At 47.9% G+C, this 27,040-nt stretch overlaps 5 protein-coding genes and 1 pseudogene across 5 annotated transcripts; 3 read left to right on the top strand and 3 right to left on the bottom strand.

Moving 5' to 3' along the window:
- Positions 1 to 2,216: 2,216 nt before the first annotated feature.
- On the bottom strand, positions 2,217 to 3,191 carry LOC100835592. Its single transcript, XM_003560498.4, has one exon. The coding sequence runs from the start codon at positions 3,154 to 3,156 to the stop codon at positions 2,455 to 2,457; it is 702 nt and encodes a 233-aa protein (XP_003560546.1). The 5' UTR covers positions 3,157 to 3,191; the 3' UTR covers positions 2,217 to 2,454.
- Positions 3,192 to 3,230: 39 nt separating this feature from the next.
- Positions 3,231 to 4,989, top strand: LOC100835284 (annotated as a pseudogene).
- A 117-nt stretch (positions 4,990 to 5,106) lies between these two features.
- Positions 5,107 to 7,119, bottom strand: LOC100834975 (lipid transfer-like protein VAS). The gene is made up of 3 exons (XM_003560497.4): positions 6,333 to 7,119; positions 5,719 to 5,787; positions 5,107 to 5,357 (listed from the first exon to the last, which is right to left on the bottom strand). The coding sequence occupies exons 1-3, from the start codon at positions 6,700 to 6,702 to the stop codon at positions 5,251 to 5,253; spliced, it is 546 nt and encodes a 181-aa protein (XP_003560545.1). The 5' UTR covers positions 6,703 to 7,119; the 3' UTR covers positions 5,107 to 5,250.
- A 2,925-nt stretch (positions 7,120 to 10,044) lies between these two features.
- LOC100832312 (21 kDa protein) lies at positions 10,045 to 11,013 on the top strand. The gene has a single exon (XM_003563503.4). It carries the CDS (start codon positions 10,162 to 10,164, stop codon positions 10,780 to 10,782), a length of 621 nt encoding a protein of 206 aa, XP_003563551.1. The 5' UTR covers positions 10,045 to 10,161; the 3' UTR covers positions 10,783 to 11,013.
- Positions 11,014 to 18,404: 7,391 nt separating this feature from the next.
- Positions 18,405 to 20,423, top strand: LOC100831714 (F-box/kelch-repeat protein SKIP25). The gene has a single exon (XM_003563501.4). It carries the CDS (start codon positions 18,860 to 18,862, stop codon positions 20,120 to 20,122), a length of 1,263 nt encoding a protein of 420 aa, XP_003563549.1. The 5' UTR covers positions 18,405 to 18,859; the 3' UTR covers positions 20,123 to 20,423.
- Positions 20,424 to 22,068: 1,645 nt separating this feature from the next.
- LOC100831412 (pre-mRNA-splicing factor syf2) lies at positions 22,069 to 25,264 on the bottom strand. Its single transcript, XM_003563500.4, has 5 exons — positions 24,832 to 25,264; positions 24,567 to 24,742; positions 24,230 to 24,470; positions 22,618 to 22,754; positions 22,069 to 22,505 (listed from the first exon to the last, which is right to left on the bottom strand). Exons 1-5 carry the CDS (start codon positions 25,073 to 25,075, stop codon positions 22,278 to 22,280), a joined length of 1,026 nt encoding a protein of 341 aa, XP_003563548.1. The 5' UTR covers positions 25,076 to 25,264; the 3' UTR covers positions 22,069 to 22,277.
- Between the last annotated feature and the right edge of the window lie 1,776 nt (positions 25,265 to 27,040).

Here is a 27,040-nt window from a genome sequence, read left to right as displayed (position 1 = left end):
CATGTAGCACCTCCTACGAGCGTCTCCGCGTCCCACATCGTTGCGCAATGCCCTCTCCCAAGCACCATGGATGGCTCATGGTGGATCTTGAGTTCACCCCATCGATCCTATGATCACGAGGAATGGGTCTAGGGTGGTCAGGTACTCGGAGACTTAGATCTAGCTCTTATGAGAGGTCTCTGTTCATTGGATTTGTCACGTGAGTACCCAAGGTGGTGAGGTTGGTTTCAAAAAAGTGTTGGATTTCGAAGTTGGTAATCTGAGTTTTTTCAATGTTGCAAAGGTTAGTTTGACATGTCGCAAGCTCGTACATGTTTTGTTGCATACACACAGAAGACATGCTGCAATGATTTTGGGCATCTGTTGCAAAGACTGATCGTGCCTACAAAGTTGTTTTAGTCTTGCTGCATATTTTGACTCCCATGTTGCGGCATTTCTCTCAAATTTATGTTGCAATCGATAGATATTTGTTGTATATATATAAAAAGTATGTTGTGATGTTTTTGCATAATTTTTGACACACCATGAGACAAATGTTCTGTATGTATAAACAAATTGTTGCGTACAAGACTATTTTGTTGTAGTGAGTTGAAAAATGAAAGATGGGATGATGCAAGTGTGGCCGATTTTCTCCTGCGGCCGCCCTGTCATTAAGGAGCGCACACCCTTTTTTGCGCAACTATAACGCATAAAAGAATCGATGTACATTATTTGCGCAACCACAACGCATACAATAATGAGTGTACATCGTACACTTGTAGCTAGTCTTGTAGCATGCATGTGACTATTAGCTTATTGGAAGACACTCCCTCTGTTCCTAAATGTATTAAGTCCGAGTTGTGTTTTAAGTCAAACTTTAAACTTTGACTAAGTTTATAGGAAAATATTCCAACATTTACGACTGTAAATTAGTTTTATTAAATCCTTATGGTATATATTTTCATAATATACTCGTTTGATATTCTAGAGTCGATACATTTTTCTATAAGCTTGTTCAAACTTAAGAAAGTTTGAATCAAGACAAAATCAGAATTCCTTACGTTTAGGAACGGAGGTACTTTCGGTGTGGTCTGATGATATCTCTCTTTCCTTGAAAGAAAAACATGTGTGCGTTTTCTAACGGGAAAAACACGTGAGATAATCATCAGTGTGTGGACTGAATCCATTACAAAACAGCGCGCGGCTGGATTAAGAATCCGAAAACCACGTCCCTGTTCTTCTGTAGCTCCCACCATCGTCCTCAATTAACAAACGGTTTCCCCACGTAGATCACACGGTCGGTTAGTGGGCCGAAAAGGACAGATCTTGCATTCTTCTTCCTTTTTTTTTAAGTTCCGAGACACAACGAGATCTCGCGTGGTCTCGCCCTTAAACTCCGTCTGATTCCTCACGGCCACCATGTTAATTACTCCAGCTTTAGTTCCGCAAAGCATGTGCAGGAGACGGAAGGCGCACATGAGCCGCCGGCGCCGGAGATCTGGAATCAGGACCGGGTTAATTCCGCCGAGATGAGATCGGACCCCTCCCTGATGAGAAAATGGACGGATCATGGGCGTGTGGCTTCAAGTGGCTCAAAAACACACCGCAAATTGTGCTTGGATCTCAGCCAGCATCGCTGGCAGAATCCTGATGGCGCCAGCGGATGGAGAGCGATGGACGTCAAGCAGGCTTGCGTACCCGTTATCTCTTTGGTCAGATAGCTGTGATTGGTTGACTAAGAACAATTCAAATCATCTTTTTATGTTGCTTTATACAGAAAATCCTCTACTTCCTTTATAAAGAAAGGTACTATGCCGGATGTCCAAATGGAGAGAGGCCAACAGTATTTTGGACGCCACACCAGTATAGGAAGAAGACGAACAGACGTGTTTGACTGTCCAAAAGGAAAATGTGGTCTATCTACATGGCAGCCGTGTGCCCGTGTGGCTCCCGGTTCCCAAAGTCGAAAAGTTTTTGGGGTGGTCGAATTCGCGAACCTTTTGACGACATGTCGTTCTCATGAATTTACTGGTACAGTACTATGCTACGCAAGCCTGCAACAGAAACAGGAACAATTGCAGATTCTTCAGTTAAGGCAACGGTGCAAAACCATACTACAATCAGCAACGATTCATGGACGAGGTGTTTGTACTTTGCTCTGAATTCAACCATGGCCACACAGAACGGACACAGCTGGTTGGTGTTTGCACTTGAATGACACCATGTTTGGATCCTGCTGAATTCACGTGTACTTGATTTTGGCTTGAATTCGCGTGTCACCCGGATAGTTTAACCCAAAGGCCAATCTTTCAGTCAGTACCTACTGAATTGACAGAGTGTTCTGAAATTTCACCGAAAATGAGAACTAAATACAAGTACTAGCACTACATTATAGCGAAGATGATCAGGGGCAAAAGCCCCCCGATTATAGCGAAATGACACCAAATTGTTCGTGCGAGCACGGGAGACGTTTTTCTACTGCGCAGCGACGGCCTCGGCCTCGGCGGCCGGCGCGCCGGCGTCCCTGTGGTCCTCCTGGTCGTCGATCCATGCCCAGTAGTGGCGCTTCACGGTGATGGCCACGCCTCCGCCGTCGTGGCCCTCGCCCTCGCCGGCCTCCTCCGTGTCGAACTCCCCGTCCTCGGGGACGCCCTCGACCACCTCGGCGTCCACCGCGTGCAGCACGTACCTGGCGGGGAGGCCAGGGTAGGACGCGGAATCCCGCTCCTCCACGCGCCGCGGCTCCGCCTCCGGGCCCAAGATCCGGACACGGACGAGCTCGCCGAGCTCCTCGCGGACGGCGCGGGCGGCGGCGGCCTCAGGGGTTTCCCCCGGGCGCATCTTCTCGGACAGCGGCCGGGGCCCCCGGCGGCGGAGCGTGCCGTCGGAGAGCAGCTGGCGGGTCTCGACGAGCAGCGCGCCCCGGCGGTTGCGGATGCGGACGGTGGCCACGTGGACGGCGCGCACGACGAGAGCCGCGGGAGGGGAGGAGGCGGCGGCGGGGAGGAGCGTGCAGTCGCCGCAGGAGAGCTCGAGGAAGAGGTTAAGGAGGTTCTTCGTCCCCGGCGCCGTGCCCCAGGAGGCGAGCGCGGGGCCTGGAAGGCGCGGCTTGAGGTACGCCGCCAGGGAGTCCAGGGTCGGGAAGGCCAGCGGCCGCGGCGGCGATGGCGGCCGCATCGGCAGAGATTTGGGGATTCTCCACGCGGATTCGTTTCTCCAGAGGCTCCGGCGATGGAGAACTCTCTCGTTTTCTTTTTTGAGGGAATGGAGAACTCTCTCGTGGGTTGCGCGGTGCAGGACTGGGACACGTTAGCCTCGAATGATGAAACGTGGCTCGGACAAATGGGCCAGTGAAGGCCCATACTGACCAAAATTCAGTATCACGGCCCAATACGAGTTGGATTCGGGAGTGGAAGCCCAATAGGAATCGGGGTGCGGTCCAAACCAAAACAAAAGAGAAGGGACGAACAAGTCGAAGATTTCTGGAGGAGACGCGTCCGATTCCTCCCCAATTGGCACCGGAATTCTAGGCGCGTCAAATCCATCCCCGGCGGCGGCTACCACGTGCGCCGCCGCTATCACCGAGGCCCGAACGGGCATTGAGGCTGCCCCTCCTCCTCCCTACAGCAGCGCCTTTGCGGCCGCGGACAGGGGAGATGGATTTGGGGACCGAGAATCGCATCGCGGCGTTGCTCCTCGAGGAGGCGCGGCAGCGCCGCTGCAGGCGGACAAGGAAGGCGTGCTGGCCTATCTGCAGAAACCTAATGTCAGGCACCGCCCCAATTCTCGGTTCCTTGCCGCCACAGTTCTCGGGGTTCAACAAGGTCGGTTAGTCCCTCGCTTTTTTTTTCGATTTACTCTTTATGACATGGACTGTAGTTGTGGTAGTTTAGACTCAATTCTTTGCTAATCTGATTGACTAACTAGAATGCTAGGCCTCCCTACGATAGATAAACTTCCATTTGAGAGATGATCTTTTGGTGGGAACTCACCTATATGTGCAAATACTTATCTACTGTGGACATTTTTTTTGTCTACAGCAAATCGAGTTGTGGAGGTTGATGAGATGTGGCGTGCCAGGAAGAAGGAACTGGAGCTGGAGTCTAAGACGAAAAGCAGAATTAATGGTCGTATGCAGTTGAGATCCGAAGAACGCAAGGATGACTCAAGAGACGAACTTTGCGCCTCTAAGATTGAGCAAGACAGATCATATGCTATGTCTTCTTCATCGAGGGATTCAGATGGTAGTTCTTATGTGGACCGGGAGGATGGGCTTGGCGATAATGAAATCGAAGAGTTTCTTCGTTCAAGGTTAGTTACGACATCCATCGTTTAATCGCTAAAAACATCGATGCATTACATTAGACACTGATAAAATTCCTGCGTAGACTGAAATGTGGCATCTCATGTTTATCTGTTACTGCTTATATTCGTGGGCTGACAATGTCTTCATCATCTTAAAAAGAAATTTCTTCGTTGATGCATTTTCCAATTGTATCATTGGACCATCTCTCTGCTCCGGGTTCACTAAAGATGTGTTCTTGTGTGTTTGCTAGGGTGAAGCGGGGACGAGGGGCCATTGGTTCGAGGATGGATGAGCCTGGCCCGTACCTGACGACTCCTCCATCAGGTAGGCGAGACAACTCATCAAGTCTAGATGTACCAGTGGAAGAGTGGAAACGCCGAGTTCATGGTCCAGAAAAACCGCTATTTTTTAGATCTAAATCCTCAGATGAGTTCCAATCCACATCTAAGCACCAGAGAGGAGAAAAGAGAAAAAATGACAGCAACAGAGAGAGGGAGGAGAAGGAGAAGAGCAGGTCCAAACATCACCACCATCAACATAAAAAACGAAGGGAGTGATTCTGATGAATAAATAGAACAATGTATACAGGAAAGTGTTACGGATTAACGCGACTAATTTGTGTTCTGTTGTTGCTCACTTGATTGAAACTATTGTACCAAAACATGACACCATGAGACAAATTAGGCGGTCATTGTCTCGTTCAAGTTCTAGCTAGTCACTTGCATTGCTTTTTTCAGTACTCATTTGCAGTTCTGAAGTACTCCGTAGTTTCGAATAAAACACGCGCAAAACATGTTTTTCATTGCACTAGACTCGAAATGGCAAGCTAGAAAATGGCATCCATTCAGAGATTTGCCATGTACACAGGCACAAGTTGTGAAGTTCATTGAACAAAATAACAAGATAGGTACATATTTATTGCATGGTACAAAATTGCATAACAGTGTAATTGTAGGGAGCTCATACTAAGCCACAATCATCAACCAGATGAAACTGAAGCCTACTATCAAGGAACGTGCAGCCATCAAACTCATGTGATGCCCGGTGCCTCCGCTGGTCGTTGGCATGGCCGCTGCAGAAGCACGTAAGGATCAGTCACAAGCAATAAAAATTTAGTTAAGTTTGTGGATGGGTTCAGAAAGATATGTCCAGGCCAGCAATTCATACTGTTGTAGTATAAATACTGGTACAGATCTGTGTTATCCAGGTAGCGCTTCTTCTTTTTTTTTTACGAAACGGATGCAGCGATCCATTTTATTGCCAAAAAGGGTCGCCGCTGCTAACACTCCAGTGTACTATTGGTCAGTTGGTAAAAAAGGAAGCACTGCCAGTGAAGTAGTACCAAGTGGCTTTTTGTCTTTGACAAGACAACATCTTTTTCTAGATTCTTGAAAAGACAGAAATAATGTTGTCTGAAGCAGAGGTGTACGTACCCGTAGAAGCAGCAGTTCCCGTGGATGCTGAAGAAGCGGCAGTACTAGTACTACCTGCAGTGGCCGCACCTGCAAGAAGGATTAAAACCACCGGTGATCGATCAGCACGCCGTCAGTTAACTGCTTGAATATGGCAATGACGTGAAAAAAGATCCAAAATCGTTATGGTTCTGATCTGACGAAGATCTAAAATTAGACACCGTGTTCTCTGCAGGCAACGCTTGTGCAGCAAGCTGGCTGTTTCTTACTGCATGGTGCATGCTAACTGCAGAGTGCAGCTCTAGAAATTGACGGTCAAGCTAGAAATTGAAGGAACAAAGAGAATAAAAGGAAAAAAAAACATTGCAAGCTTTAGGAGGAGGAAACGACACTGTTTGGGGCGGCAAGCAAGAAACAAAGGACGAACTTTTTTTAGTCAGGAATAAGCCACCTTGATCTGATCCAACGACTGCTGTCAGAGCTTTGGACGTACGTGCGTGCCTACTGCCACTGCCACGCTAGGATTAAGCAAACACGAAACGGGCACGGAGCCCGATCTCCTGCCGATCGGCAGCCAGCGAGCGAGCAATGAGTAGTGAGAGGCTCAGCTAGTCAGCTCAATTAGTTTAACGTACCTGCACCGGCGGCGGCGGTGTACTTGGCGCAGGTGGAGGCGTCGGTGTTGACGCCGCAGCGCAGGGCGAGGCCCATGCCTTGCTCCGGCGCGACGCCGAGCGCCTGCAGCGCGGCCGTGTCGGCGAGCACGGCGCACATGCACGCCGCCTCGGTCGTCGCCACCTCCTTGAGCGGGTCGCAGCACGACGCCGGCGGCTCGGCGCCCGTCGTGTCCTTCAGGTACGCCCCGCACGGCGCGAGCTTGGACGCGCACGGCGGCACGCCCGACGCCGCCGCCGTGGCCTGCTCCTGTGCAACCGCCGCGGACATGCAGGCGCCGGCGACGGCCAGGGCTTGCAGAAGAAGGCGCGTAAGGCCACGGCTCCACATCGTGCCGCGAGAGTGGCCGTGTCTGGGTGCTTCGTCGAGCGGGTGGAGGTGGCGAGCGAGCTGGTGGTGCTACTCTTGGGCTCTTGGCTTAAGCTTGTACCGAGCACTACACATTTGAGCTACTACTACTAATGCCGTAATGCTGTGGACTGTCCCACCAGGAGCGAGAAATTGGGCCAGAAGCCCCCCGCGCCCACCGGAGCGCGTGCGCAAGCCCAACCAACGAGTCTACGGGCCTGATTGTAGCTGAGCTTTTTTTCTTTTCTTGGAAAAAACAAAGGAAGGCAGCTGGGCGAAGGAAGGACGCCGGAGACTGCGCCGAGGGGACTCGAGCCTCGACGCCGCAGCCTCTGCATGAGCTCCTCTATGTTACGTTCCGAGCTCAGTGATATATATCTCGTGTGTCTACTTTGTGTACGATGGCCTGCTTTAGTACACATGTCGTAATTTAATGCAAACTTTTAGAGTGTTCTCAATATTTAAAAAAAGAAGATATTATCGTGGAATACTCTAGAATGTGAAATAAATAAAAGTAGAAACCTTCTAGTATTTAGATATGTATGAGGATTTGTTTACAAGTTTTGGAATACTCTAGAATAGGAGATAAATAAATTTAAAATAGGGAACCTTCTAGTAGCTAGATATTTAGGTAAAAGTGTGTGGAAGGTTTTAGATACTTGTATCAATGGCTATGATCTTGACACATGTCAAAGATCCAATGGCCATGTAACCCTGTAAATAGAGGCCATTGCCTCATGCCTAGTAGTAGAGAACAAGGAGGTGAAGAAGGTGGAGAACAAGGTGTGAGCAAGAGTAAGGTGTGTATGTTTTCTTTGTACTAGTATTCATAAATCAATATATTAGTACTTTGTTCATATAAGTCTTCCGGTTAGGCCTAGTTATTTCTAAGTACTTAGTGCGTTTAAGTTGTGATTTAACGTGAGCGGATTCGTCCGGAATCACAACGGTCTTGTTTCAACGTGAGTGACATATCCGCCCAGATTCAAGACTTGCTTTGACGTGAGTGGCTCTACCTCAAAAATCCTCATATATATCTAAATACTAGAAGATTTCTACTTTTATTTATTTCACATTCTAGAGTATTCCATAGTAATGTCTTTTTTTTTGTAATATTGAGAACACTCTAGAAATTTGGATTGTATTCTCCAACATGGCCACATCGCAACGTGCAGCCATGCATCAACGCTAGTATTAGCTTCGCTCCTTACAAAAATCGCTTTCACTTTATATGTTTTCTACACATTCGAACTCAATTGACTGAACTAATGTTGAGATATTTGGGCGTCCTATATACATTTGTCTTAATTCGGCCTTGGAATGGGATCAACGAGGACTGTAGGAGGTCTTCACGGGGTAAAGAATAAAGAAAACGAAAATGAATTCAGTGCGCACATATAATCGCTTCCTTAGCTAGTATAGCTTCCAAACTAGACTTTGGCTGACAAGATTAGCTTCAGTTTGTGCCCTGCCTCGGCAAGCTCCAACATACGGTACATCTAGCGCAAGTATTCTCTGACTTAAATCATCTTGTCACAAAGTACATCTAGCGCAAGTATTTTCTGACTTAAATCATCTTGTCACAAAGTCAGGTGACTTAAATCAGAGAATCCACGCCGCTGGCGGCCTAAAGCGACCCAGTTTACGTGGTCGTACATGCATTTAAGGGGTCAAATTGCTGGCGCCTGCTTAATTGGCAGGTTTGGCAGCTGATCAGGGAGAGTTAGGCTCACGTCCTAATATGCAATTAGTAGTAACAGATAGCCACCGTAGGCATTGACACTGAAACTTGCACGTGCCCAGCCCGTGTTACAACGGATCATGTACAAGGCTAAGGTCGTGCAAGTCTGAAACGGGGCATTGTTTTTGCTTGCAACTGCGTTGGTTCAGACACTATAGCTAGACAGGGCACCCAATAGGTCTCTTTCCTCTTCTGTTTATCATTTTCAAGAGGCTGGCCGGCGACCATTATTGCACTTCATTATCTGTTTCCCGATCTGCAGAGCAGTGTCAGCGAAAGTCAGCAAAAGGGTTGAGCAGGGTACGTACGGGGCAGTACTTGATAGATTCAATTGATTGTTAACTGACACGGCCTAAAAGGGGATCGAGGAGGAATTGAGTGACGTGTAAAAGAGGGTTGAAAAATGAAGAAACATCGTTAGGTGTTGTCGATCCAACCCACAATGAGAGCGTGAGTGTGGACCAAACATTAGGCCATATCCAACGTAGCGTATTTTTTTCAAGGTAGTTCAAAGTATATTTGATCATTTGCATGGTTCTGTCTTTATCCTTTTCTGCCTCCACCCAAGATTTCGCAGCATCGTCATGGAGAATAATATGGTTTGTTTTTACTCCTTCGATTCATTTCTACAAGATGTTTAGTTTTATCTTGAGTCAGTTTATAAGAAGATGTGCTCCTCCCGTTTTAAAATAAGTGATGTGAATTTTTATAAGAATATATATAATTTCATATCACTTATTTTGGGACGGAAGGAGTACTAATATTTGATCGCACGCTTGCCTATAGGAGGCCGTCGGTAGGGGCCTCTCCATCTTTCAGTTTAAATCTGCAACCAATAGATGCCAGTGTTGTAGGGAATTTATACTACTTCCTCCATTCAACAAAGGATGTCTCAATTTTGATTAAATTTGAATGCATCTATACACAAAGTTCTGTCTACATACATTCAAATTTTGACAAATTTGATACATCTTTTGTTGGACGGAGGGAGTAGTAATCAAACTCTCAGATTCCGAACTTATACTAATTGTGCAATAAAATTGTAGAATTACAACATGAAAAAAGCATTACTTAGGCATCATAAATGGGAGATCACTTTTTTCAACATTGAATTATACTAATACATATTGAAAAGAATCAAAAGTTTAGTTCCAATGAATCGTTTGCTTTTTTATCTTATTGGTAGTCTTGGATGCGTGACTTTGAGTACAATTTTCACTTTCACTTATAATGTGCCTATAATAGTAAAAGAACTTATGGTATAAAAAGTATGTACTTCAAATAGTTGTACGTATATTTATAGTTGAAGTTTTAAAACATTAACCCAAAGGTCACCCCTATTGGCACGCGATATGTTTTTCCAAATAAATGTAGGAATTCATTGAAAATAATATCTGAATACAATTTATCATTAAATAGCCAAATATTGAACCATGACAAGTGGTTCAATCACACATTCAATTCACACCAAACTACAGGACCATTCCAGAAATTTTCTTCTTCATTCACATGCAAATGTCTTTATCCATGCAGGCCCAAACTGAAAAGAAAGGGAAAATATTTCCTTATATAAAGACACACATGTTGTTGGTGATTCCAAAACAAATCAATCAAGCAACAAACACGAGCCAGCCAGCCAGCCCACACTCCCACACCACTGTGTCTCTGTAGTCTGTACTCCGCATTGGAGCAGCTCAATAATGGCTGGCTCCGGCGCTCGCATCCTCCTCGCCGCGCTGCTCCTGGCCTTCGCGGCCGCGGCGGCTTCCTCTTCATCACCAGCGAAGGGCGGCGGCGCGACGGCCGCCACGGACTTCATCCGCAAGTCGTGCCGCGCGACGCAGTACCCGTCGGTGTGCGTGCAGAGCCTGTCCTCCTTCAGCAAGCCGCCGCCGCGGAGCCCGCGGGAGCTGGCCCGCGCGGCCCTGTCCGTGAGCGCGGACCGGGCCCGGTCGGCGTCGGCGTACGTGGGCCGGCTTCGCGGCGTCGCCGGCGGGGGCCCCGCGAAGGGCCCGGCGGGCGACTGCATGGAGAACATGGCGGACAGCGTGGGCCACCTCCGGGACGCGGCGCGGGAGCTGGGCTCCGGGCTGGGCCGGGCCGGCTCGGCGGGGTTCAGGTGGCACCTGAGCAACGTGCAGACGTGGTGCAGCGCGGCGCTCACCGACGAGAACACCTGCCTGGACGGGCTCTCGTCGTCGTCGTCGTCCCGCGGCGCCGACGCCGGCACGCGCGCCGCCATCCGGAGCAAGGTCGTCGAGGTCGCGCAGGTCACCAGCAACGCCCTCGCCCTCGTCAACCGGGTCGGGCCCGGATACTAGCCCAGCCCAGGCCCAGGCCCGTTCGCAGACGGATTGCCAGCTCCGTCGTATACGCCTAGTTTGTATTTGGTTGTCGTGGGTTAATTATCTCAGTTTCGATGTCTTCTTGATTCGCCTGTAACCATTGTAAGTTGTAATTATAATGTTATGAGCTCGATCTTCTTGCTGGCAGTACTAAAAGTACATACTTCCTGCTCGTTACAGCAAGACATTTTTTGTTTTACAGTTAAACTACTCTTCAGTTCATTCCAGATTACTGTCTCAGAAACCGAATTTAGGATGGAGGACGACGCATCTGCTTTTTGTAGATTGGCAGAGTCTTGTTTCTAGTTGCAGGATGAATTAAAAGGCCTTGCGATGTAGCCAGGATTGGGTCGACACCCACCTTCCTGCTGCCATGCCCAGTGCTTGGGTCAGCGAAAGAAAGATATGCGTCCTACCGTGCACATGTGGTGTCGTCGTGTCGATCCAGCGCATCATCATCGATTCATGATATCTATACGCACCAGGATTGGGTTTCCTCAAATCATCCGGAACAGACCACTGGAAACCTCGATGGAGTTTCGTTGTCTACCTTTACAGGGTTCATTCTGCCAGCGCGCGTTTGGTTCATACATCTGGACTCGGTAGGCTGCAGTCTGGACCTCTGGTGATACGAGTCATGACTCTGGATCTTTTTTGACCAACCTCGTCAAGACGTCAGAGTGCTCCTGCAATTTATTAAGAAGAATAGAGTGGTTCCGTTTATAAGGGAAACCGAGTCGAAAACCGCACAATGCGCAGCTTATTTAAAAGAAGCCATACGAAAACCTTGACTACGAGTATAACAAAGCACAGCCGACAAAACAAGTCGCAACCGCAAAAGCAAACCGCCACCCTCTGCAACGACTCTGGATCTGAACTTCTTCTTTTTCACTCTAGGTTTTATGAGATGAGTTAAGCTGGGCTATCTATGAAGACTATGATAAGTTGATAACGCACGACGAGTGTCTTGTTGTGCCTGGAATATCATGCAAAATGCTCCTGCAACTCTTTTTTTTTTTAGGAACACAGTACAACCGCAGACGCTCATAACACGCGCGTTCACTCAACCCTATGAACACACAAGCACACTGTATCCTTATGAGCACCTTCGAAAGACTGGGCCGGCGGATCTTGAGAGTTTGGACTTTGAACAGAGCATCCATTGATTGACGGCTTAAGTCTTGGAAAATGACGGTCTTTCATGGTCATGTGGTCGAGGGCCCGCACGGGCAGTGCCAGAAGAACGCTAGTGGACACGTATAGCTGGAATCGCAGAGATGTGTTCGCTTGTTTTTCTGCTCAGAAGGAGCTTGAAATCACAAAGTTAGTGGCATGCTACCAGACTGGAACAGTCGAACTCCCTCCCGGCAGCAATGCAGCGTATATAATTCAAACGGCGAGTCCAAGGCCATAAGAGTATAAGACACGGTGTTGCTTTTGCCAAACTAACTTTACGGTTTTTTCATACTTGCCGCGGTCGTGGTTTCCAGCGCCGACGTCTAGGTCAGACACTCAGGCCGAGAGCCCTTTTTTTTTAGCGAACTCTTTTTTTTTTTTGAGCGGTTTTGAGCGAACTCAGGCCGAGAGCTCGCGCGCGGGGACCGTGGGAGCGAGTTGGGCTGACAAGTAAGCCTGTATGTTACAGGCCGTATGTGTGCCCAGGCCCGACTCTAGGATGGGCTTAGCCCAAATTACTTGTGGCCTTGTACAACGGGAGCCTGAATAACCCGACCCAGAAAAGAATATGGGACAAGGCCTCATGTGTCATATCTCGTTTTTGAGACCCATCTCGGGATCTCTGAAAAAAACAGTGAAACCAAAAAATGAAATTACAGTTCTTGCCCTAAAAAAACAAAAATGGAATTACAGTGAAATGTCATATTTTATTGATGTTTAATTTTTTTCGAGGTTGATGTTTCATTTTGAATTCACAGAGATTTTACTTTGATTTTACTATAATTCATTGAAACCAAAAATGGAATTATAGTGAAACCAAACTGGAGATATAAGCTTTGCTTTAGGACGTTCCCTGTTGCTGAGAGCCTGAGATGGATGTTATCTGATTAAGCTGCGTACTTGTGGATGGATGGCTGCCTCCACTGGTGACAGTGTTTCTTTTTTTTTTCGAAAAACACTGGTGACAGTTGTAATACTGCAGAAAAATGAACGCTGAACCGACTATGACTGCTAGTTTTTATCTTACCACATGCGATTAACTACAGCTAGCTAATATATGCCACGAGCACATGATGCATTGATGCATGATCTCTTATCTATGGTCCAAAATGAAGTGGTTACGGCCAAAGCCGTGCGTGCGAGAGTTCGACACACACATGATGGGGACAGGGGCGGAGAAAAGGTCATTTTTGTCCATAGTGCTGTATATGTATACTCCATGCTGAATGTAGACTGAATGTATGCTGCAAGCAGCCACATGCATCAGCATCAGTCTGCATATGACTATTTTATTTTAATTGATTGCCGACTACAAGTCTACAACACACGCATATACAACGCTTAATTTGGCCGGCAGCTGGTGGATTGGGTTGATACTATATAACTACTCATACCTAGGTCTCTTCTTGTATATTGACATATATAGGGATGGTATAGGAGACACCGCTGGTTGAGCTGTTGATGACACCTTCTTTTCTAAGTCGCGGTTTTCCTCCATACGTTAAAAATATTGGATATGAGTTGTTTAATTACGTGCAGCATCTGAATTCGTTGACATGTGGGCCGAGTGGCCGAAAAGGCTATGTTTGGCATGTTCTGTACATCTGCAACACATGGCCACGGCCCCCGAGATCTGGATAGATCCTTCGTCGGTTCTTCCGCTCCTTTTATTTTGTTATTTATTTTCGCTTTATTGAATGGACCATCTTGTTGCCTGTAGCATGTTTATAATGAAGTGGTCTAGAAAGAGAATACTATCTGGAGAAAATTGAGGCCTGAAGATTGGATTTAGATCAAATATATTTCTGCAACAAAAGACCAGTGAAAAAAAAAAGAAACAGCAAAATGTTCCTCGAAAGAAAAAAAAAAAAGAGGAAAAGGATGGCCTTTGGCTGTACTCCCTCCGTTTTTTTATGTAAGGCGTAAAATTAACGCAAGCTAATCCGGTAAACAGTCCAGCGCGCACCCCGCATAGCAACTGCCGCATGCATGGCCGGATCCGAAAAACTTTGCTGCCCGGCCAATTAGCAGGAGAAAACATGCAGGCAACTACCCAAGGAAACCGGAGGCTGTTTTTTCTCCACGCCCGCAACTTTGCATGCAACGAGCACTAGGCTCGCATGTACCGGAAAAAGAACGCGTGCCTTGTAATTGGGAAAAAGGATGAAAAACTTACGCGTCCTATATTAAAAAACGGAGGGAGTATCGAACAACCCAACACGAGAATCACAATTGGCAGAGCTAGCCAGGATTCTTTTCTAAGAAATAGTATATGACTGTAGTCTAAGCTGTCCAACTCAGAATTTCTGAAGGAAATAATTGAAGCATTGCAAGTAATCATCACCGCTTCGACTTCATGAATCATGAACGGTGTACACAGAGCCAGCCAGCCGACAGTTTTAAACTTCAGTTTATACCAACGGATCTGCCAGCTCAATATCGAGTTATCTGACAGAACGAGGATCTATCGTCAAGGAGCAGGGGATCCTAACCCATACATACAGACATAAACAGCTGAGTAATGTAGTCCCGAGGGAAGGGCACGTGACCAATCTGGCTCCTTGGTGTGCGCAAAGGCCAAAAGCTACCTTTTGGACGCATCAGTTTGTTCCTGCTAGCTCCACAGATCGCGTGGCCACTTGCCAACATGTTGCCTCGGTTGGTTCATCTCCTTTCTCGCGGCATCCAAACCACGAGATGCATGGCACCTGCTGTCATAATTTTTGTTACTGTTTTAGTTCAAATTTATGCTAAAATAATGACAAGAATTAAAATCAAAACCGGACCGTATAGAAAGTGAAATTGTATATCCATTGATTCCTGCTGGCGAGTATCTATAAAGGGCTTGTTCGGAGTTTATCCCTTCAAATTAAAAAACACTAGAAAACCCAAAAAAGTTGTTTGGCCGGGAGGAATTAATGGAGTTTTTCTTCACAAAACATCTCGTTTTTGTATCAATTAAAAACACTTCTCATATTAGTGATTTAGGATGAAAGGAGTTTTTCAAACTATTTTGGGTGAACAACGAATTCCCTCAAAACCCAAATACACTTGTGACTAAGAGATGCACTGTTACCAAATAGGACCTAATGTGTTTACTCAAACTTGTTTAATTTTTCATTTCATTATAAATCCACCATCCTTTCTTTATAAATGTGTCAAGTTGTTAATTTTATAAATATGCAAGGAAAATGTCACTGAAACCCTACCTCATGAAGAGGATATGACGAGGCAAACCAGTTTACTATATGCCTATATGTACAGTTTGCTTTATGTAACCTTAAATAGGAGGTTGTGTCGGAAAATTAGGTAAACAATATTTGGAGGTTTGCAATTAGATTTGACGTCGGTAGCACGAGTCCATGCATGGTTAGTGTGAGACAACGGGAGAGAACATGACGTACACCGAATTTGGTGGGGTAATTAAGCATTTACAAACTGTTTTTGTCGGATTTTTTTTGCCATTTTTGGTAAAAATTTATTTTTGCTTGTTGGCTTTTAATTTTTTCGAACTTTTAATTTTTACTTTTTGAACTTTTAATATTTCGAATTTTTACTTTTTATTCGAAGGTTTTAATTTGGACTTTTATTTTTTTAACTTTTCATTTTTATCGATTTATTTTAAACTTTTAATTATCTAGGAAAAAAGGAAAAAAACTTGCTTCAAAGGCTGCCTTCGCCTCAGGCGCCGGCGGTGTACATGCGAGGCTGGGGCGCGCGAGCATGGCTGGGGAGATCGGCCGCACGGTCAGATCGAGCCGGGAAAGCAGGCGGCTACGGCGGCGGGCGCGGGGTGGGGAAGGAGGGGGGAGCCACTGGGAAGGAGGAAGAAAGACGCCTGGAACAGATTCGTCTCAAATATACTTCATAACAGAGATCTAACAGGCAATCGATCAGACGGTGCGGGAACACGTCTCATCCGAAGATGATTCTCCGGACTTTCGCCGCTGAATATTTCTCGCTTAGTAATTTATTGCGCATATAGCTTAGCCCGAGAAGCAAGCAAACATGCATGCCCATTGCCCAACGGCTCTGGAAGTTTTCTGGATCGCGGGAACCCGCGGGAGAAACGACGAACCGGAGCAGGTATGCGGACGGACGACGCCTTTTCGCGGTAGCGCAGCATTCGATTGATCAGGTGCAGACAAAGCTCCCATGCGGTGTGGTCCATGTTCATCCATCACAGCAGCCACACGCATCCAGATTCCAGCAAGATCGGTTTAATTCGTGCCATTCCGTGTTGTTCTCCTGCCCCGTCGCAAGTTCCCCAGCTCTTATTGTCCGAAATGGGGTACGCCGTACGCGTCGTGGTCTCTGAAACCGGCCTTGCCAGGTCCCGGTTTTCATCAGATACTAAATCAGAATCCTGTTCCTGTACACGACGGTTGTTCACCCAAAAAGTCCATCTCTCTTTTTTCAACTCAACCGATCCTTCAACTGGACCAGTGGTAGAAACAAAGAGAGCCACGCTACTCTACTCAAGATGAATCGGACGTCAGGATATTAGTGCCCTTTACCAACCACCACCTCAGCATGAAGGTATATGAACTAACAAAAGTTCATCAAAGGACACTAATCAATCAATGAACAGACTTAGTCCCAACTCCCAAGTTAGACAAGCACAAACGAACAAACAAACCAAAGTAGTAGGACTTGCTAGTGCCCATGATAAGATAAAACTAAGCTTTCGCAGGCACATACACAAATTAATGCAAGTTATTGTTTACAACTAGCCCTAAAAAGGCTAGTGATTCCATAAGAGGTTGTTGATCGATGCACCTTGCCTGCTAATTAAACCTCCGAAAAGGCAAGCAAACAGACAAGCAAAATAGGACGGGCAACTTTACACATTGAATCCGCCGATTGGTGCGCCTGCGTTGGCTAAACGACTGTCTCCAACTTTTCTTCTGGACATCAAGTGGTCACTCCGCGGAAAAGTCCGTGGATCGTTGATGTACACCCGTACGCGTGCAGCCGCTATCCACATCATCTTTACAGAAACATAAAAGACTAAATATCCGAAATTCGTAAAGTATAGACCACAGTCTGTGGGAATGGTATCGCCAGGAGTTGTCCATCTCGAATCAAGTAGCTTAGGGTACGTATAGCACTTGTATCTGTATGCACCCCTAAAATATTGCTAAATTATACTTCCTCGTTTGACCAATTAAAACACACATGGTATATTTTGGGTGGCGTCCAATTAAAACAAATTTATGCAGTTTCTTTCACACAAGTTTGCATGGGTGCATTTGGTGCAAGTCTGTAGATACAAGATCGATAGGGATGCAGTTCGTATACTCAAAATGAACTAATGTAATACTATTTCAGTTCAAATTTTATATAGAGAGAACTTTTAAACATGTCAGGTAAGCTTGCCTGAATTAAATGCTTAGCGAGATTGACTTTTATATTTTGATTTTTGCATCGTTAATTGTGTATTGGTTCCATTATCACAAAACCACTCCCAAATTTGTTTGTCTCCATTATCACAGATGTGGAATTATTAGGAATTGGCTCTTTTTCTCGGGTGGGACAAAATTGTCACCGATTAACCATTTTTCTTATGCTAGGGTTCATTCTAGAAAGATACCAATTCCTCATAAATTTATCTTGGGTAGCGACCTTTTAGCTTTATTTTAGTTTTGCCAAAGCAGTGACCCATTTTTCACCATAATTTCTGACTTTTCGTGTAGGACTAGATACAAGAGGTAACCGGCGGCCTATGGCTATGGTTGACCTTGTACCGAGCACTGTAATTTAGCTTTTGCCATTACTCCGGGTAGTTCCTGACCACATGTCATATGTATAGGACCAACTAGGCCATAAACTTGAATACTACTTCCTCCGTCCCATATTATATGACTCAAATTTGCTAAAATATGAATGTATCTATGCTTAAAAAACGTCTAAATACATGTAATAGAAAATCACTTAATATAAGACGGAGGGAGTATATGCAACTCTTTTAGAGCAAACAAATTGGCGTTTGGTATTAAAATTGTTCGGCTCGAAACAGATAGTTAACCGTATAATAGTTGATTATGTTTTCGAAATCTAAATGTACATATTTAAAAAAAAATCAAAACAGAACAATCAGACGGAGTGGTACCACTGTAGTACTATTTTGGAGCAAAAGTTGCGTGAGCTAACCCCGATGAACGAGTAGGTACTCCCTCCGTCCAATAATATGAGACACATACATATCCCTAAATCGTCTATTTAACTAACTAAAGATCTTTCGATAAAAAATCTAATTATGTATTTTTCGTTCAAAAACATGCATATTTAATTAATCAAATTTAAGAACCAGATGCGTGCGTTCCTCGTGTTTTGGATACTCCTACAACACAGGCAGCAGCATGGGCTGCGTGTACCGACGTACGCAAGCCCCGCGTGGACCGGAGGGGCTAAAATAAAATAAAAAGGCGGACTTTGTCTTGCAAACCCAAGTCGCGAAAAGGCTGGAATTGTCCTGGAGCTTCTTGCAGCCTCGGGAACTACGGAGAGCCGGATGATGGGAAGTCAGGCTGAACGGGAGGAAGGAAGAAACCCCGATCGATCCAAGAGGCCAAACAACGTGCTTCCGTGCCGGCGCCCGCCTGTTCGGTTGCCGTAGCACATACAGCTGCGCCAAATCTCCCGTCTCCCACACGGCCACACCACAGAAGTACAGAACCACGCACAGCTAGCATCCCACCGTTCTGTTCCCGGCTCCTCTTCCTCCCCTGATCCTGCGTTGCTCACTTGCTCTCCTGCACCTTTCCGGATTAATTGCCCCACGTCACCAAGAGCACTATTAATAATAGTACGGTCGCCGTGCTCGCAGAAGCAAAGACGGGGGCGACACGCACAGCTTATACCAGTAACGCCTCCCATGGCTGCACCCGCGGCGGCCAAGCGCCCTTGTTGCAAGCCTTCTTCTTCCCCTTCTTCTCCTCCCCGCAACGACCCCAAGCGGCAGAGGCACCGGACGGCGGTGGCGGCAGCGGCGCCCATGGACGACGACGACGACGGAGCTGCTGCCACGGCGTCGTCGTCGCAGCCGCTGCTCCCGGGGCTGCCGGACCACCTGGCCCAGCTGTGCCTGTCGCCGCTCCCGCCGCGCCTGCTCCACGCCGTCTGCCGCCCCTGGCGCCGCCTCCTCTACGCGCCCTCCTTCCCGCCTTTCCTCTCCCTCTACGCGCTTCTCGAGCCCGAAGACGTAACCGCCGCCCCCGACGTGTCCTTGGCGGCCTACGACCCGTTGGCGGGTCGATGGGACGAGGTCCCGGCGCCGCCGATGCCGTCCCCGCCGCCGACGCTCTGGCACCCTTCCTTCCTCTGCCGCCGCCTCCCGCTCCAGTCCGTCTCCGCATCCGGCCGCCTCGTCCTCCTCTCCGGTTCCACCCACTCGCTCCTCCCGGCTCTCCCCCGCCCCCTCGTCTTCGAACCGGCCGGGAACCGGTGGCTTCTCGGCCCGCGGATCCCGTTGGCTCCGCGCAGGTGGTGCGCGGCGGGAGCGGCGCGCGGGCGCGTGTTCGTGGCCGGCGGCGTCGGCGCCGCCTACGACCTGGCCGTGGCCCGCTCCGGCGCGACGTGGGACCCGGCCGCGACGCCGTCAGCCCCGTGGGAGCCGATCCCGCCGCTGCGGGACGGGCGGTTCAGCAGGGAGGCGGCGGAGGCGGTGTGCTCGGGGGGGAAGGTGTGCATGGTGAACCTCCGGGGCCGGGGCGCCAAGGAAGGCGCCGTGTTCGACCTGGCCGCCGGGCGGTGGGAGGACATGCCGCCCGGATTGCTGGCCGGCTGGACCGGCCCCGCCGCGGCGTCCCCGGACAACGACGGCACGATCTTCGTGGTGGACGAGGAGCAAGGAGATCTGAGCGCCTACGACTGGGGCAGCGACCGGTGGAGGGCGGTGGTGGTGGCGGCGGGGCGGCTCAAGGGCGCCACGGAGATGGCCGCCGGCGGCGGGAGGGTGTGCGTCGTGGTTGGAGGCGGCGAGAAGGTGGCTGTCATGGACGTCACGACGCCTGCCAAGGCTGCGAGGAGCAGGAGAGGGGAGACGTTCACGGCGCCGGGCATGTGGGAGGTGCCGGCGCCGCCCGGGAGGCGTGTGGTGGCCCTGCACGTGCTCCCCAGGATGACGCGCCCCGAGTAGGCTCTGCTTCCTTCCTTGAGTTCCTTCCCGCCATGCTACTGTACAAAAAACAAATTCTCTTCCTGCAGCGATCCGTACCTCTCCTATTGTGTATTAGTACTACAAGTATGTTGTTTTCTACCTTCCTGAAACCACAGGATTTTTTTTGTGAAAATTTTGGTTACTGCATGGTTCTGTTCATAGGCAACATGGATTCGACTCTTCCGAGATACACTATAGTTCTTTTTTCAGTTTTTGCATTCTTAGGTTCTTCTGTACTGTACTTCTGTCGAGAGAGAAAACAAGATTCAGATTATTCCTCTGTTAAGAGTGTTCCTGCCCTGTTTCGCCTTGTCCCCGCATTATTTACCGGAATGTCGGGTAGGGTGGCCGGCGGGCGGAGCTGAGCGTCTGAGCCTATGAGGCACGGGCGTGACCTGATGATATTTTCTCTGTTCGGCTGCCGCGTCTGCACACGCAAAGACAGGATCGCGGCCACGCCACAGCTTTTCGCTTTGCATTCTCCCCGTCTGGAGCTGCCGCTAGTTTCCGAGGACAGTGCGAGGACTCGAAAAGGTCGGCACATGTCATTACGTCAAATGCACCCTTGCCGGCGGGTCCTATCACAATGCTGTGGATTTCGTGTGGTGCTGTTGGCGCCTTTTCCGTCGGGGCAACTGAGGAGAAAAAAAAACAACGGTTCAGGCAAAAAGTTTGGCGCACGCATTCACTAGAGCGGAAAAGGGCCGGCGAGAGCGACGGGGAGTGAATGGCCGGCCGGGGACGGCGACGGCGGAGTGGGTCGGGCCGGGAAAGGCTGGCGTTAATTCAGCGACTAAACGGACAAGGGCTAGGCGTCCAATGCCCCTTCGCTCACGCCTGATGTCATTTCACCTTCGTATTTTATTCCACCGTTTCCACCCCTGGGCGCGGAATATCGGGTTATTTTTTGCGGTGTGGTAGAGTGATTCCGTTTTCCACATCCAAAAAGGTGTGATTTCTGCGAATCATACTCATTTTCAGAGACGTAGAAAATGAGGATGAGATCTCTAGAGCCCTTCCAAAGAACAAAGGCAAACGACAAGCGTCTCATTGTGAAGGTAAACAACAGTTCAGATGAGGGGTTATCAGTTGACAGGTTAACTATGCATGGACAAGCATAAACAAACAAGGGAAGTTGTGCCGGTACAGTCATGGATTAAGAAACGTTATTGGTACCAGCTTACTTACTGCAGTCTGTGTCGCAGAAAGGCTGAGAGCCACTGAAAACCGCCAAAAAGGACGCTCTGCCCATCTTCCATAAACGGGCTGGGCCCACGCCCTCACCTGCTAATCCCTGTTGTGCATGATTCCTAATCTGTCTTAAGCGGCCGCGTGCTGAAAGAGAAAGCAGACAGCTAGTCCGTCCTCGGATCGAATCATCACAGATTCACAGACGGGACATACAGCACCAGGCCGTACCAATAACTTCTCTAAACACACCTTTACACCACCACAACCAATTATATTCCTTGCTTCAATCTCCAACGACCAATTGTCCAGGACCACGGCTGATAAATGGCAGCGACGTCCCACGCACAAAACACATGTGAATTCGAACGTCGGCAGCTAATAGCTGCTCCAGCCTTTTCAGCCTCTCAGGCCCGTATGAGGAAAGGAAAAGAAGAGTAGCTCGTTCAGCAAGTACAGCCAAGAGTTGCACATGTCCACCTGAGCATGTGTGTGCAAGGGCAACAATCAGCAAGTACATGAGCTTGGCGACTTGTGATCCATGGAGCACTCCAAATGCATGACTTGCTAAGGACACGAGGGGTTTTCGCATTGGTTGGCATGCTCATCCACATTGATCAACACCAAATGACACAGACTTACAGTTTAAGTATTTCACAAGTAGAAGCCCAGAAAATGACACTTTCATTTTTACATCCACTGAAAGATGTCGGTATTTATGTGGACGATAATGCGCAAGTAATTGTAACATGGAGATAAACGCTCAATTCGACAAACAACTGTTTGTACATGTCTTGGCATATCATTACATTACAACCAAGTTTCATTTACAGTTCAGAGGAAATTGTTGACCACAAGTTACAAGCAAGAAAAAACAGGGAAAAGACATCAATCCGCTCTGCTAATTGAGGGTGTAAATCCAACACCAGAAAATTGTTCAAGGATCTTAATCTGGCAAGGCAGTCCCTCTTTCCAAATTGTTCTTGATCTCCAGCGTGTATTTGCCAAAGGCTCTCTCAATCTTCTTGTTGAAATGCTCATTCCGGTCGTTGATCGAGTCAATGTCTTTGTCTTCGTTGAACTTGCGTCTCCTGCTGAACGATTTCCGTTTCTCATCGCGCTCCTTGAGTTCATTGACCATTCTGTCAATGTTCGGTTCCGCCACTTTAGACACCTGTGCAATGCAGAAGGCAAGGCATCAATAAGAGCCAAGAACTCTGGGCTCCTAACTAAAGGACCATAAACAGGATTACAAAAGGTTGAGTAACTGGGCTTAATGGCAGTACCTTCCCATATTGAAGACTCGAAGCGTCGCGGTAAAACTCAGGATCAGTTTCTTTTGCTTTATTATATGACTCCATGTCAACCTCTATGTTCTTGGTCCGCTTTTTGTATGCATCATACAAAGTTTTCTGGTTGAAAACTGCAAGTACGAAAACCTCATTCAGATACATGTAAGAGACTTCAAAAAACAGTTACACTGCTTGTATAAACTGCAAGTACGAAAACCTCATTCAGATACATGTAAGAGACTTCAAAGCAATGACAGTTATTTCAAATGACAAATTGCAACTATTGTAGCATAGAACCCTCCTAACTTAACTTTAAACATATACGATATTACTTTTATCTTCATCACAAATTAATCATGTAACGCACCGCTTGCAGTCTGGCAGTAAATGTCATTCAATACTAACTAACAAGTAAAGCTCTAAACTTCTTTGCAATGTAGGAAGTTGTATGCAAAATGATACCAATATTATCTTTATCACAAAATTAATCATGTAACTCACCACATGCAAGTCTGGCAGTACATGTCATTCAATATTAACTAGGGAAAATTGGCCACAGCACACCGTTATTTTCCGGCCTTTGCCGAAACACATTGCTGGATTGTGTCTTTGCTCAGTACCATTACAATTTGGCCATTTGCCAGAACACACCGCGTAGCCCAAAACGGAAAGTTTGACTTTTTTTTTCTCTGGATGACACTTTTTGCTTGGGAGGATGATGGTTTTGAACAGTTTTTTTTTTTCTAATTGAGAACTTAGCCCCAAAAGACAGTACGTAAGTGTCAAATTTGGACATTATTTGATTTCAAAATTGTTCAGCATTTAGCCTCAAATCGAACCATAATAGTCCACAAAATCATAGGTTTAAAATTCAGGTCTGGGGGCATTGTGGAAAAAGTGAAACTTCCGTTTTAGGCTGAGCGGTGTGTTGTGGCAAATGACCATGAAATTGTAATGGTACTGGGCAAAGGCACAATCCGGCGGTGTGAGGCCGGAAAATAACGGTGTCTTGTGGCCAATTTCCCCTATTAACTAACAAGCAAAGCTCTAAACTTCTATGCAATGTGGTTTCTCAAAAAAAAAAAACTTCTATGCAATGTAGGAAGTTGTACGCAATTTGATAGGAAGCATTTCTCAATAGTACATAGAAACATTTTTCTGTTCTTTCAAGAAACAGAACTTACTTTGTTGGCTCATTCATTAAATGCAGGATAAACTGAAAGAGCCATTGGATAAATTAGGTAAACTTTACTTAAGCTCTTTGATTCTGTCCGTTCTCTAGCTTAGAAGGAACAATGCCTCAAAGGTCACTAACATACAGCACGGTGACTACCAAAATCAATCCAAATAACAAACTTATACTAGAACTAGATGGGGATAGAGCAAGATACTGGATAACACTAGCACACAGCTAGGTGATTATCAGAAGACTGAATACCTAGTTGAAATTAAGTTCATATGCAGACAGTTGATCATGAGATGGCAAAAGAGCAGTATTAACAGTGCATGGAATATGGATTTGCCAATATTCCACTCAAGCTGTGAGCCATCACTCCACCCCAATTAAATGAACAATGAAATGAATAAAGTCAGGTGACGAGCTCACCATCCCAGCCATGTGGTGCAGGTTCCTTCTCCCACTTCTTGTATTTTGCTTCTGCCATGTCCTGTGTGTCAAGCATGTAAGACTTTGACATATCCAGGCCATTCGAATCGAGCAGCTTCCCGATCTTCTTCTTCCTGTCGTCTAACCACTTCTGCTTAGAAACGCCTCTGCTCTCGCCACGAGGCTCCATCCTCTTCTTCTCTGCAACCATTGCCTGCTGATTCGCCTTCCTAGCTTCGTTCTGCCAGTACATCAAACACAAAGGGGTTAGTTTCGACTGCACATGCACCAGCTGCATTAGCGAAACAAAGGGCACAGAATCACCAGTTCATCGTACCATCTTGAGCTGCAGCTCAAACAATTTCTTCTGCTTCGCAGTCATCTGGGGATAACCCTCATCTGCGCCCGCCTCCTCCTGCCGACTGGAATCATCATCACCATCAGCCTGCTCAAGTGCGATGTCTGATTTGCCAGAACCTCCAGCAGGATGCTCCTGCTCCCCACGCTCCAATGCTAACAATAACTCAAGCAAGTTAATGGTAAGGATATAAGCAGCTCTGATAACGTTAAACTTACAAATGAAACAAAAGGCAAGGTCATACCAGCTTTGGCGTCAGCAATCTTCTTAAAGCAATACTCAGAGCAGCCATGATAGGGGTTGGAGGCGTTGATACAGTCAGGGTGGACGGTGCGCTCCTCCGGGGGCCGCGAGTCCGGGAGGTCTTCGGCGAGGCGCCGCTGGGCCTCGGCGATCTGGTGGAGGCAGTAGTCGGAGCACTCATGGTACGGGTTCGACGAGTTGATGCACTCCGGCTGCGACTTCCCCGCCGCCTCCTCCTTCCCCATGGAGCTCGCACGCCTGCGGATTCGACGCTCGCGTTTGCTCCTAGAGGTAGGAGTACACCGGCGTCGGGTAGGAGTCAGGCGGGGGTGGCGGTTGTGCGGACTGGCGACCGGCGACGGGATTGTGACGAACCCTAGATTCGCCTGGAGAAGCACTAACGAAAGGCCTCTTTGGTCGAAATCGTGGATGGGGGATTTTAGCCGATGGCAATTAGTCGGTAAATAACTCATACTCAAAGGATAAAGTGGTAGTCAGTCCTCGCTGGGCTGGGATTCCGATTGGGTTTGGCTATTGGGATTTTGAGTACGTTTTGGGCCGTTTTTAGTGGGCTTTCCGATCCGTGTTCACGGGACAATCTGCGGTTATTCTGATCTCATCTACTGCCTGAATCTGTAATAACTATTTTAAAAAATACTGACCGTTTTCTTTACCGTAGTCAAACTTCTCAAAACATTTGTGTGCCCTTAAAATAGCATTTTCCAAAAAAATTATGAGTCCCTAAGATTAAGATTGCATGTATATTAGGATGCGGCTTGCCTGTTCGGCGGATCTGTTCCCATCTGTGTTCCCACGCAACGTGGCAACCATCCGTGCGTCGTCCTCTTCCGCGCACTGCCAGCTTCCCTGCCCGGCATGATTTCTCAGAGGGAGCACCGCCCGTCGACCGCCGTCAGCCGCCTCCTCCGACGAGTACCTCCGCCAATGGCCTAAAATCCGCCCACGACCATCTCCGCTTCTGATCCTCCGGCCATCGCTGCCTCCGTCGGCCAACAGCAGCCACAGCCTGCACGTCTCCGCTATCATGTACGGAGTAGCAGACCCGCACCGCCCTCCCATCCTTGGTCGCCTCTCGCCCTTCTCTACTGCCCGGAGTCAGTACTAGGAGGAGCGGTGCAGACTAGCAGTAGAAACAAGTTCGGAAAGAAATGGATTGGTGCGGCATGGATCTGAATATGCAGGTAGTACTGCAATTAGAGTTTTTTCTTCTATGCTCACAGTAGTGTTTCTGCTTTTGGAGCTAATGCTATCGTGGTCGCTGGACAGAAGACTGGCAACCATGGCGCCGGTAGACTCCACCTTTCAATGTGCTCGTGCTCTGGTTTGATGCCTTGATGGCTGCGGCGGGACGCACTGCTGGAGAGGGATTTTGCGGCCGCCGGAGAAATTGCTAGAGGCGAAGGGGATTCGGTAGCACCCTGCTGCACGGCGGCCTTGACTGCAAACTCTGAACCGTCTGATTTTTATGATTGATGGCAGGACCTTGGCCGATTCCAATTACCATTGATGCAGCCATGATCTCAAAGGTGCGCATTTGGATCTTTGGAGAGTAATCAGGAGGCCAATAGCCTTGAACAAAGGGGTGAGAATAACGTGGGAGTCAAAAGGAAGAAGTATCGCCGGAGTGGTGGGGTCAACATAAAAAAATCTGAACCGTCCAGATCTGACGAAGCATGGATGGGAGCAGTAGAGCGGAACATGCAAGCCGTGTCCTGCACCGAATTGACTGGAACTCCGCGAGTGAATCCATCGCCTGCGGGATCGTTACGAGAGTCGGGCAACAACTCCGAATCTGACGAGAAAAAGATCGCTCCGCCGAAACACTACGAGATTCGGAAGATGAGACCCGATCGAGCACCCATCGGGCAAGGAATCGAAGCCACGGATGTCACCTCTGTCTCCTAAGCGCGTCCACGGCTGGTCCCGTCTCCCGTTTCCTAGCCACGGCCATCTCCTCCTAGGTCTAAATTACACGAGGAGATGACGAATTGTTAGAAGAGTCTGATGAGACAGACTGCGAGAGAGAATGGTAGCGGCGCCTAGGACATGGTAGAGAGAGCGAAAGATGATGGCTGAGTGTAGAATGAGAGATGGGAGGAGGCGCCTCGATGACTTTCTTCCGTGAGCCTGACTGAGCGAGAGAGATGGCCAAACAGGCTAGGTTGATGGGTCATCGAGTCATGGGTACT

Source organism: Brachypodium distachyon, chromosome 1, assembly GCF_000005505.3.
Source record: "Brachypodium distachyon strain Bd21 chromosome 1, Brachypodium_distachyon_v3.0, whole genome shotgun sequence".
In the NCBI taxonomy this organism is placed as follows: domain Eukaryota; kingdom Viridiplantae; phylum Streptophyta; class Magnoliopsida; order Poales; family Poaceae; genus Brachypodium; species Brachypodium distachyon.
This window is presented reverse-complemented; position numbering and strand designations above follow the sequence as displayed.